The sequence below is a fragment of the Sminthopsis crassicaudata genome, chromosome 5 (assembly GCF_048593235.1).
Source record: "Sminthopsis crassicaudata isolate SCR6 chromosome 5, ASM4859323v1, whole genome shotgun sequence".
In the NCBI taxonomy this organism is placed as follows: domain Eukaryota; kingdom Metazoa; phylum Chordata; class Mammalia; order Dasyuromorphia; family Dasyuridae; genus Sminthopsis; species Sminthopsis crassicaudata.
In genome coordinates, this window is record NC_133621.1 from 194,237,321 (window position 1) to 194,250,681 (window position 13,361).

The window sequence follows — 13,361 nt, forward strand, 5'->3', positions numbered from 1 at the left end:
CCTATGGGAGTTTGTCACCACTTACTTGGGTGATATTCACTCCTAACCTTTCCTATAGCTTAAGACATTTTTTGTTTTTTGTTTTTTGGTTTTTGGTTTTTTGGGTTTTTGGGTTTTTTTGTTTTGTTTTTTTTTGTTTTGTTTTTTTGCTTCCTTGAAGATATGAAGCACTAAGGATTATTTTTTGTGTTTGCTTGTTTGTTTGTTGAGGGAAGGGGATGGGAATTGGCAAAATTAGGAAGAGAGATGATATAGGATTAGAGTGGAGAAGAGACAGAGTATTTGGAGTTCATTTTCTAAAAGGCCCAAAACAAGAAAGAAATGGCACCCTTACCCCGTACACCTTCTTGGCCCCTGCTTTAGCAGCAAACATAGACAGGATCCCTGTGCCACTCCCAACATCCAGGACCACTTTATCCTTAAACACATGCTTATTGTGGTACATGGAGTTTCTGTAGGTTAGCGTGCGTACCTCATCCTTCAGCATTTCCTATGACAGGAGAGGGAAAAGAGAAATCAAGTTAGGGAATCCCCTGAATAGAGTAGAAATAGCTATATAACCAAAGGTTTCTAATTTCCTCATCTATTTACTATTTTGTTAATTTAGGTAAAAACACTTCACCTCTCTGGGTCTCAGTTTCCCCATGTATACAAGGAAAAGCTTGGACTACATGATTTCTGAAGTTCTTTTCATTCAAAAACAAACAAACAAAAAAAAAACCCCTGTGATTTTGCAATCCTATATTGCCATCCTCCTCTTCTTCCATATATATTATCTCACTCAGTTATCTCAACAAATCTTATTATTTTAATTATTTCCCTTATGAAGATGATTCTCTGATACATAATAGTCAGTCCTAGAAACTCTCCTGAATTAAAGTCTCATATCATCAACAGTTTCTTGGATACCTCAAAAGGGATAACATGATAAATTTCAGAATTTAACAATATTTAACAATATTCCTAATTCCAAAAGAGAATTCATCATCTTTGTCCCCCAAACTCACCATCTTTCCAACTTTCCTATTTTCAAGGATATCATCTTTCCAGTCACCCAGGCTTATATTTACAGCGTAATTCTAGATTCCTCACTTTCATTCACTGTATATGTCATACCTGATTGAGTCACATTTTGGCTCTGCCACTTATTAACTATTTGCCCCTAAATCACTTGTTTCTCCTCTCAGAATGCCTCAATTTTCTTAACTTGGACTAGATGATGTTAAGATATATTACAAAGACTGTGAATCTATAAGATTGCATGGTTTGAGATGGATTGATTAGCTGCAGAGGCTCTGCAAGAAAAGAAAAATGAGTTTGTATTTAAATTTGGAAGAGCAGGATTGGGCAAATTCCATTAAGTATCAAGGGCAAAATTGTATAGGATCATAGATTTAGTATTTAAAAAAAAGACCACCTAAATTTCTATTTATAGAAATGAAAGATTAGATCAATTTTATTTTATTGATTAATCAACCAGCATTTTAGTACCTGATGTGTAAAAGGCAATATGCAAAAATGAAACCTGCCTGCTTTTCAGGAGCTTATATTGTATAGGGGTAGGCAACATGTACAAAACATATACATATAACTAAAAACAAGGGAATCTAGGGAAAAGACAGTAGCACCAGGGTGGATCAGGAAAGTACTGAGAGGTAGTGTGAGCTAAACTCTGAAGAAAATTGCAAAGAATGGAAATGAGGAAGGATTGTATTCCAGGCATAGAGGATGACTCTCTATGCAATGGCACGGAAATGGAATGCAGAAATAGCAAAAGGATTAGTTTGACTGGACTAAAGAGTATGTAAAAGGGAATGGCCTACAATGAGGCTCAGAAGATACCCAATGGTGAAGACCTTAAAATACCTAGCAGAGGAATTTTTATTTGATTCTAGATGTAATAGGAAGTTACTGGGGTTCATGGTCAAACCTGGGGTTCATAAAGATCTAGATGACAGCTGAGTGGATAATTTGGAGAGATTAGAAGACGTGAGATAGGGTTACACAGAGGTAAAATTTAAATGGATGTTTGACTCCAAATATAGCATTTTTTCTTTAAAAAATTATTTTTAATTTATGAAATAAAACAAGCACTTTTGTAACATAGTGAAGTAAAAAGATATGATTTGTACATGAAACTAAATCTATTATATATAACCTGCTATTCCTTTTAAATATAGAATAAAATTATCATGAAAATTTCTTTTTTTTTCTTTTGTTTTTTTTCTTTTTAGTATTTCTTTAGCATTCTTTACACAGAATGATGCATCTCTAATTCATGGGATACCAGATCATTTGGAAGAACTGACTGTTATCATCTCTACAGTACCACCTATTACCTATCCTAAAGGAAGTTGATAAGAGTAGTCAAATGCTTCAGCCTTAACCTTTGCTCACCTATAATTGTCCAAGACAATGTTATACCCGCAAAGCTGATTTCAGAAAAACCTGAAAAGACTTATATGAACAGATGCTGAGTGAACTGAGCACAACCAGAAAAACATTGTATACAGCAACAGCAAGATTGTGTGATGATCAATTATGATAGACTTGGTTTTTCTCAAAAGTACAGTGATCTGAATCAATCCCAATAGATCTGGGATGAAAAATGCCATCATATCCAGGGGGAGAACTATGGAGACTGAATATGAATCAAAGCATACTATTTTCACTATTTTGTTGTTCTTTGTTTACTTGATTTTCCTTTCTCATGTTTTTTTTCATTTTTTTCTGATTTTTCTTTTATAACATGATTAATATGGAAATGTTTAAAATTACTGTACATATATAACATATATCACATTGCTTGTTATCTTGGGGAGGAGGAGATAAGGGAGAAAGGGAGAAAAATTCTGGACTCAAAATTTTTATTTTGGGTTTTCTTTTTTTTTTTTTCATTATTAAAGCTTTTTCATTAAAAAAAAAAAAAAAAAAAAGGATGAATGGATAGTTTTTCAACACTGACCCTTGTAAAACCTTGTGTTCCAATTTTTTCCCTGCCTTTCCACACTCCCTCCCCTGGATGGCAAGTAATCCAATATATGTTAAACATGATAAAATATATGTTAAATCCAATATATAAATACATATTTATACAATTATCTTGCTGCTCAAGAAAAATCAAATCAAAAAAGAAAAAATGAGAAAGAAAATAAAATGCAAGCAAACAACAAAAGAATGAACATGCTGTGTTGTGATGTACACTCAGTTCCCACAGTCCTCTCTCTGGGTGTAGATGACTCTCTTCATCACAAAAGACCTCTGAAACTGATCTGAATCATCTCACTGTTGAAAAGAGCCACGTCCATCACAATTGATCATCATATCGTCTTCTTGTTGTCATGTACAATGATCTCCTGGCCCTGCTCATTTCACTCAGCATCAGTTCATGTAAGTCTCTCCAGGCCTTTCTGAAATAATCCAATTGATCATTTCTTATAGAACAATAATATTCCATAACATTCATATATCATAACTTATTTAGCCATTCTTCAACTGATGGGCATCCACTCAGTTTCCAGTTTCTTGCCACTAAGAAAAGTGTTAACACAAACATTTTTTCACATGTGGGTCCCTTTTCTTCTTTTAAGATCTCTTTGGGATATAAACCCAGTAGAGACATTGTTGGGTCAAAGGGTGTGCACAGTCTGATAGCCCTTTGGATATAGGACCAAGTTGCTCTTCAGAATGTTTGAATTGGTTCACAACTTCACCAACAATGTATCAGTGTCCCAGTTTTCCTAAATCCCCTCCAACATTCTTCATTGTCTTTTCCTGTCATCTTAACCGATATGAGAGGTGTATAGTGGTACCCTGGAGTTGTCTTAATTGTGACCTTTTCATTTGACTAGAAATGGTTTTAATTTTTTCATCTGAAAATTGTTCATATCCTTTGACTACTTATCAATTGGGAAATGGCTTGAATTCTTATAAATTTAGGGACTTAAAATTTTACAGAAATAAACCTTGAAAACTATCTTTACATGTAATTGGAAAGATAAAATATTATTGATGGGGTAAAAAGTTACATCTGCAAGGCCAGCACCAAGGTGATTCATACTAGAAGATCACAGCGACCTAATTCTGCCACTGTTTTTCTAAATTATCTTGGGTAAATCACAGCCTCCATGGGCCATCAATTCTCTCACCTATAAAATGAGACAAATGAGCTAGATAATATCTAATTTCTCTTCCAACTGAAAATCTATGCTCTGATGATGAATGTGTCAGCCCAGATAGCAATAGTTATATTCTTGATCTTATTGGTGAGGAGAGCTTACTCCATTCATGCAGATCACAATCTCTGTACTTTCTTACCATGTTTGATTCTTCTCCATGTCTTTTCATTCTTTAAGTAAATATTCCATCCAGGCTTCCTATATCCTCTGGAAGCTCTACCATTATGTGGTCCCATGTTTCTGATCCATGATCCAGTGTAATGAAAAGAACATGTGGTTTGGATCCAGAGGGCTGGGATTCAAATCTGAGCTCTAGTATTATCTGTCTAACCTTAGGCACTTAACCTACTCAATATCTCTGAAGCTTACTTTGCTCATGGAAAATTATTAGTTTGGACTAGATGATCTCTGACCTTCCAGAAATAATCCTATGATTTGAGTTTTTCACAAAGGATGATGATCTTATCTTTAATTATTTCATCATCAAATAATTAATTTAATATATGTATTTAAAACATTTTGCAAAACTTAAATGTGTTTTATAAGTGTTATTATTATTTTTATTATCTCTATACTTATTCATTCACTCAACAAATATATTGAGCATCTCCTACAGAAAAACACTGTATAAGGCTAGATGCAAAGAAGCATAAGACACAGCCCCTGTTCTTATGGACAGGGGATATAGAGGCATATATGAAAAGCAAATACTAAATGTCATGGGAGAAATAATCAAAGTTCTCTAAGAATACAGGTTTTGAGGAGAGAGAAGTGACATTCAGTTCACATGACTGTTTCCTCATAATAGGATCAGAGCACAGGGAACTTTGTATAATATTGTGAACTATCTTATTTAGGGTGTATAAAACCTGGAGAATTTCCCTTGTTTCACCAATGACCAAAATATGTGTTTATCAGATTTGGCATCCCTCTCCTTGGACTGAGACTTCTTTAAATCCAGATAAAATTAGAGAAAGAGGGGCTTAAATTATGAATATGAGATATTTTTGGGTAAGAAGTGAAGAATTGTCTGACAGAGAGGAATAATTAAGTTATACCTTTGTACAGGCTATCCTCCATATATAGAATTCTTTACCTCTTCACCTCTACCTCTTGGAATTCCTGACATTCTTAAAGGTTCACTTCAAATGTCATTTCATGATTCTTTCCCTACCATAGTTGTGAAGCAACTAAGTAATGCAATAGATAGAGCACAAAGCCCAGAGGATCCTAAGTTAAATCCAATTATAGCCACTTAGTAGCTATGTGACCTCAAGCCAAGTCACTTAACTTGCTTATTTCCTTAAACTGTAAAATGAGGATAATAATTACTTCAGGAGGTTATTATGTGGATCAAATGAGATAATATTAATAAAATGCTTATCATAGTACCTGGTACCTAGTAGGTGCTACATAATAGGTGCATATTAATTCTTTCCTCTTCTCTTTTTTATCTTTTTAAAACTTTTTATTTTCAAAACATATGCATGGATAATCAGACAACATTGACCTTTACAAAGCCTTGTGTTTCAGATTTTCTCCTCTTTCCCTCCATCCCCTCCCCTAGAGGGCAAGCAATCCAATATATGCCAAACATGTTAAAATATATGTTAAATCCAATATATATATATATAAAAGCAATCCAATATATGCCAAACATGTTAAAATATATGTTAAATCCAATATATATATATATATATATATATATATATATATATATATATATATATATATAAACATATTTATACAATTCTCTTGCTGCACAAGAAAAATCAGATAAAAAAAGAAAAGTAAATTAGTAAGAAAACAAATTGCAAATGAACAACAAAAAGAGTAAGAGTAAGAGTAAAAATGTGATCCACATTCAGTTCCCACAGTTCTCTCATTGATTTTTGTCACAAGATCATTGGAACTACTATCAGTTATCTCATTGTTGGAAAGTGTCATGTCCATCAGAATTGATCATCGTATAATATTGTTGCTGCCATGTATAATGGTCTCCTGGTTCTGCTCATTTCACTTAGTATCAGTTCATGTAAGTCTCTCCAGGCCTCTCTGAAATCATCCTGCTGGTTGTTTCTTACAGAACAATAATATTCCATAACATTCATATACCACAATTTATTCAGCCATTCTCCAACTGATGGGCATCCATTCATTTTCTAGTTTCTTGCCACTACAAAAAGGGCTGCCACAAACACTTTTGCACATGTGGGTCCCTTTCTTTCCCTTAAGATCTCTTTGGGATATAAGATCAATAGAAACACTGCTGGATCAAAATGTATGCATAGTTTGATAACTTTTTGAGCATAGTTCCAAATTACTCTCCAGAATGGCTGGATCCATTCACAGTTCTACCAACAATGTATCAGTGTCCCAGTTTTCCTACATCCCCTCCAACATTATCTTTCCCTGTCATTCTAGCCAATCTGAGAGGTGTGTAGTGGTATCTCAGAGTTGTCTTAATTTGCATTCCTCTAATCAATAGTAATTTAGATTACTCTCCTTTTCTCAAAAATTACTCTGAACCTACTTTTTTTTTTTCATTAAAGCTCTTTATTTTCAAAACATACGCATGGATAATTTTCAACACTCATACATGTAAAACCTTGTGCTCCCCCTACTCCATCTTCTAGATGGCAAGTAATCCAATATATGTTGAACATGTGAAATTTTTCTATATATATTCCCACAATTATCATGTTGCACATGAAATATCATATCAAAAAGGAAAAAAATGAGAAAGAAAATAAAACACAAGCAAACAACAACAAAAAGAGTGAAAATACTATGTTGTGATCCACACTCAATTCCTAGTTCTCTCCCTGGGTGCAAATGGTTCTCTTCATCAGAAGCCTATTGGAATTGTCCTGAATCACCCCACAGTTGAGAAGAGCCATGTCCATCGGAATTGATCATCACATAATTTTTTTGCCGTGTACAACGATCTCCTGATTCTGTTCATTTCACTCAGCATCCGTTCATGTAAGTCTCTCCAGGCCTTTCTGAAATCATCTCCTGATCATTTCTTATATAACAATAATATTCTATAACATTCATATATCATAACTTATTCAACCATTCTCCAACTGATAAGCATCCATTCAGTTTCCAGTTTCTTGCCACTAAAAAAGGGCTACCTCTCTGAATCCAGTTTGTATATGTTCTATATATTTACTTACAATTGTGCGCATTGTTTCTTTTCACTAAAACCCAAACTATGTTTTAATCTTTGTTCTTTTATGTCAGTGTCTAGCCTTGTGCATGGAATATAGTAGGTACCTAATAAATGCTTATTAAAATTGAACTGATGTGATTACTAAAAAAGATGGTATAGTGGTTTCATTTGGTTTCATTTTTTTCTTCTTTGTTCTGAACATGCTGATCTGCGGCTGAAGATTATTTAGGAGAGGTCAGGGACTATTTCTTGCTCCCACCATCGAGCATAGTGTTAAACACATTGTAGGTGTTTAATAGGTGCTTATTAATTGTTTGATTAATTGTTGTTGCCTCTCAACAGGGAGAGACAAAATGACTTATTTTAATTTCTTCTTTCATGAGATTCATAGTTTTTAGACAGATTTTAGATATAGTTTTAGATTTCTTTCAATAATTTCCCCCTACTCCTCCCAGAGGCCAAGCTGGAACAGATTTAGGAGATGGCAAGAAACAGATAGCTCCATATAGGCATGTGAGACATATTCCCTTTTATTCTCATTCTATTCAATAAACTATAACATCACAGTACAATAAAAAAAAAAAAAAAACTGAGTCCTATGAATATGAAAAGAATTATGGAAAAGAGAGAAAAGAAAATGCAAACAGGATAGGGACTCGAGCTGATATTTTAATAGTTTGAATATTATTATATTTCACTAATTATGGACCTCGTTAATAGCACCATATAAAGACAAAGTTGGCAACATAAAGAATAATCTAAGCATCTGTAGGCTTGGATCTTTGTGGTGGCCAAAGGGCATTCTAAAAACATTTAAGGAAAGTTACCTTATACATGCAAATGAGACACTCTTGACAATTTATTGGATGGATAACTCAAATATTGCATTCAGAATCAAATAATTGAGGGTGATAAGTGACCTCAGTAGATCCAGTCCAACCCATGTCCTAAACGGATCTATATTCAACATGCTGGACATGAAAGAGAGTCCAACACCTCTTTAGGCAATTATCTCATGTTTGGACAGTTCTAATTATCAATTTTTCTGGCATCAAATTTAAATTTAACTTTTTTCAACTTTTGCCTATTGCTCCTGGTTCTTTCTGATAAGGCAAAATAGCATAAGTCTGATCCTTCTTGAAGACAGATATCATTCTCCTATCTACTTATATCATATCTCCACACGTGCACACACACACACACACACACACACACACATGCATACTCATGCACAGTTTACACACACTTCTGCCCCCCACTTTCACATCCCTCTCACACAAACACACATATACTACACACACATCCACCCTCCTCCCCACACATCCAAACACATATATGCTTTTTTTCTCTGAGCAAAACAACTCCAGTGCTTTCAATTACTCCTCCTACGACATCTGTTCCTCACAGGACCTTTCACTAATCTGATTTCCCTCCCTTGAATGGAAATTCTCCTGTTTTTCAATATACCCAGAACCAACTGCAATATTCCAGATGAAGTGGAATATATCCAGGCATTGGATAGAGGACCTACAATTTCTCACTGACTCTTAAGCAACTCAAATTTGATTGAGTTTTTTTGGCAAAAGACGACACTGAGAATGAGTTCACAAAAACCCCAGATCTTTTGTCAGAAAATTTCTAACTATGTCTGCCTTATTTTGTGCTTGTGAGATTGATTTTCTGGACAAGAATTTGGACCAAAATTATCCTTCTTGAATTTCTTTTACTATATTCAGTCAAATGCACCAGAACATTTTGGATCCTGACACTGTCATCTAGTGTGTTTAGCTATCCCTCTCAGCTTTATGCCATCCACAAATTTGATAAGCATTCCACCTTTGCTTCTATAGAAGTAATTTATGAAAAGGAATACATTTCTATGGTGTTCCACTGGAGACCTTTTGCTATGTTGACATTGAATCATTAACAACTGTTTGAGTATGACCGTTGAATTCTAAATCCACTTAATTATATTATCAGCAAATCTACATCTCTCAATTTCTTCCATGTGAAGTCTCAGATACTTCATTAAGTGCTTTGCTAAACAATGACAAGAGAAAGAGATTAAAGGTATAAAGATAGATAGAAATGAAGGGGGGGGAGGAGAGAGGGGAACTATCCCTATTTCCTGATGATGTGATGGTTTACTTTGAAAATCCCAGGAAATCAGCCAAGAAACTAATTGAGGCAATTAGCAGCTTCAGCAAAGTAGCAAGTTACAAAATAAACCTACAAAATTATCAACATTTCTATACAAAAACGACAAAATCCAGAAGGGAACAACAGAATAGGATGGCCCATTCAAAACTATTACAAAATCTATAAAATATTTTCTAGCTAACCTACCAGCCCACACAGTCTCTGTATAAAAAGGGCCTAAACACCTATGATTTACCTCTACCATTAATAGTCAGGTCCTTCTTTATAACTCAGTTAAATGATTTTCTCAAGCTCAAAAGTAAGCGTATGTCATAAGAAAGACTGAAACCTAGGCTTTCTTCATACTATGAAAAAAAGCTTTGACTGAGACAGTATTGAAGGGAAATCTCCCAAAGAAATAACAAAGAAAGTTCATGAAAATTGTTTTATAAAAGGTTGCTTTTGTGAATTACTTTTTATCCGTGTGGGTGCATAGAGGCTAACTATAAGATGGACTTAAAAAGAGGAGAGGTTTGCTGGTGTTGTTTCATCTCCCTGCACTGCCTATCTGTACAGCTACAATTAGAAAATGCTATTCAGAGAAATTTAAAAATTTTTAAATAATTATGATACTCAGTGAGCATGGCTGAACATACTACCAAAATTAATTTACGGATTTTGTGTTATAACAATCAAACTACCAAGGGCATACTTAACAGCAACCAAATTCATCTGAAAGAAGAAAAGATCTGAAATTGCAAGGGAAAAAATAGGGGGGGGGGAGTATGAATAATGGAAGAATATTACGCCTAACACAAATTACATTATAAAAAAGAAGTAATCCTCAAAAGTATTTGATATTAGTTAAGAACAGAAAAATATATCAGTGTAACATACTAGACAAAAAAGATTTGGATAAAATTGAATTCAATAGTTCACTATTTCCATAAACCCTAATACATAAATTATATATGAAAGAACATCCTATATGACATGAACCACTGGGAAAACTGAAAAGCAATCTCATACAAATTAGATTTGGATTATTATTTTGTATAATATATTATAATACTATATGAGTTGGATATAAAAAATCATACCATTAAAAATTTAGAAGAGAACCTTTTATGGCTATGATAAGGTAATAAATTCTTGACCACATGAAGGAAAGTAGTTATTATAAAATATATAATAGATAATTTGATTACATGAAATCGAAAAGCTTTTTCATAATCAAAATTAATGCAATTAGAAAAAGATAATAAGAAGTTGATTAGGGAAAAAGTCTTTGGATTAATTATTTCTGATAAAGGAATGATATCTGAGATAAAGATATAAATTTGGATACACACACACACACACACACACACATATATATGTATGTATTTTGGAGATTGGATATGCACACACAAACACATATAAATAAATAAATATATATACATATATATGTGTGTATATATACATATATATGTGTATATATATACATATATACAGAAGCCATTTCTAATATATGGTAGAAAAATACACAATGGGCAAATATATAAATGATCAAAAGGATATAAAAAAAAACCAACTTTCTCTTTTTTTGCGGTATGCTGACATATATTCTTTTTTCTTTTTTATATATTTTTTCTTTTTTTATTATAGCTTTTTATTTACAAGATATATGCATGGGTAATTTTTAGCATTGACTCTTGCAAAACCTTCTGTTCCAACTTTTCCCCTCCTTCTGCCCACCCCCTCCCCTCAATGGCAGAGAGACCCATAGATGTTAAATATGTTAAAATATATCTTAAGTACAATATACAAAAAAACAACTTTCAAAAGAATATTTGAAAATTTAACAACCACATCAAAGAATACATAAAATTACTGTTAGTGGGAGGGCTAAAGTCAGCACACTGTTAATTCAGGTTCAATGTTGAGACAAAATAAGGTACTCATAGATCAATGAGGTCATAGTCATTAAATAATTAACAAAAATACACAACAGCACAATAGTAATTAGCTTTGATAGAAGCCTGCATATGAACATGTGTCTGATCAGTATGGTGATTCCAGTGGTCTAGGGTCATCCACCAGGTTTGAAGGTTTAGAGTGGTCCTCAAACTTTTTTTAAATAGGGGGCCGGTTCACTGTCCCTCAGACTGTTGAAGGGCTCACAAAAGCTCACACTTTGTCTCTGCCCCTCAGCCCATTTGCCATAACCTGGAGGGCCGCATAAATGTCCTCAGCGGAGGATCTGGCCCTGGGCTGTAGTGTGAGAACCCCTGGTTAGACCATGTAATGAATAGGCATTTTTACACTCTTTGGTGATGAGGGTGCCAGAGCCAGCAGCCACTAGAAAGCTGTCTCTAGAGAGTATTGACCTACCACCAGGCAAATCAAGTCCTAACTTTGAATTTTTAGGAAAAACCTAGCCTAATTCATATTTCAGGGAAAAGGTTTTTTGCCACTTTTTCAAAAAGCAAAAAACCTAAGGAAAGTGAGAAAATTTGCACTGGGATCATCAGTTTTCTTTGTGGAGGTATATGACATTTTTTTCATCATGAGGCTTTGGAGTTGTTTGGATCATTACATTGATCACAGTAGCCAAATCTTTCACAGCTGGTCATCATACAATATTGCTATTTCACTTTGCATCAGTTCATATAGGACTTGCTCTGGCAAACAGTTTAACTTTATTGACTCATTTATGATTACTCTCTTTCATATTTATTTTTAAGGATTTTCTTAAATCTTATATTTAAATGTCAAATTTTCTATTTAACTCTGGTCTTTTCATCAGGAATGCTTGAAAGGCCTCTATTTAATTAAATACCCATTTTTTCCTGAAAAATTACACTCATTTTTGCTGGGTACATTTTTCTTGGGTATAATCCTAGTTCCCTTGCCTTCCAAATATCATATTCCAAATCTTCTAGTCCTTTATTGTGAAAGCCGCTAAATTTTATGTACTCCTGACTATGGCTCCATGATATTTGAATTTTTTTCCCTGATTGCTTGATATATTTTCTTTCTAATCTGGGAGCTCTGGAATTTGGAATTTTCATTTTGGGATCTTCTTAAGAGGTGAACAAAAGATTCTTTTGATTTCTATTTTACTCTCTGAATTTAATATATTGGGACAGTCTTCTTTGATCAATTTCTTGAAATATATGTAGGCTCTTTTGTTTATGGTCTTTAGGTAAGTAAATCATCCTTATACAATATCTTATTAACCTTTTCTTCAGATTGGTTGTTTTTCCTATGAACTATTTCACATTTTCTTCATTTTTTCCCATTCTTTTGACTTGGTTTTATTATTTCTTGATGTTTCATAGAGCCATGATTGACTTCCACTTGTCCATTTCTAATTTTAGAGGATTGTTCTTTCTTTAATGTGTTTTTATGCCTTTTTTTCCCAGTTGTCTACTTCTTTTTAAGAAGTTCTTTTCAATGACTTTTTGTGCCTCTTTAGGTCAATTCTGGTTTTTAAGGGGTTGCTTTTTCAGTATTTTTGCATCTTTTTTCAAATAAAATATTAATTATATTTTCATAATTTATTATAATACTCTCATATTTTTTCCAACTTTTCCTCTACCATTTTTGTCTTTTTCTTCAGTGCCTCCAGGAATTTTTGTAGGACTTGTATCCAAGTAGCATGTCTTTGAGACTTTGTTAGTAGGTATTTTCACATTGTTGTCTTCTTCTGAGTTTATTCTTGGCCTTCCCTTTTTTATAATCAGATTTTTTTTTTGTTTGCTCACTTTTCCAGCCTATTTCTTTTTAAAATTGTGTTTAAGCTAGTCTTATGGATCCCCAATCATATAAAACAATAGTGTAGTAGCACAAAAATAGTAGCACAAAAAAAGCCTGAAGCTTGG

The 13,361-nt window shown here is 33.6% G+C and overlaps 1 protein-coding gene across 9 annotated transcripts in view; it reads right to left on the reverse strand.

The window, feature by feature from the left end:
• Positions 1 to 13,361, reverse strand: part of PRMT8 (protein arginine methyltransferase 8) — a 166,353-nt gene that overhangs the window by 82,159 nt on the left and 70,833 nt on the right. For all 9 annotated transcript variants that reach the window (XM_074269249.1, XM_074269255.1, XM_074269248.1 and 6 more), the window contains one exon: positions 335 to 490. In XM_074269249.1, the coding sequence (XP_074125350.1) occupies positions 335 to 490 (156 nt within the window). The remainder of the gene's footprint in view (positions 1 to 334; positions 491 to 13,361) is intronic.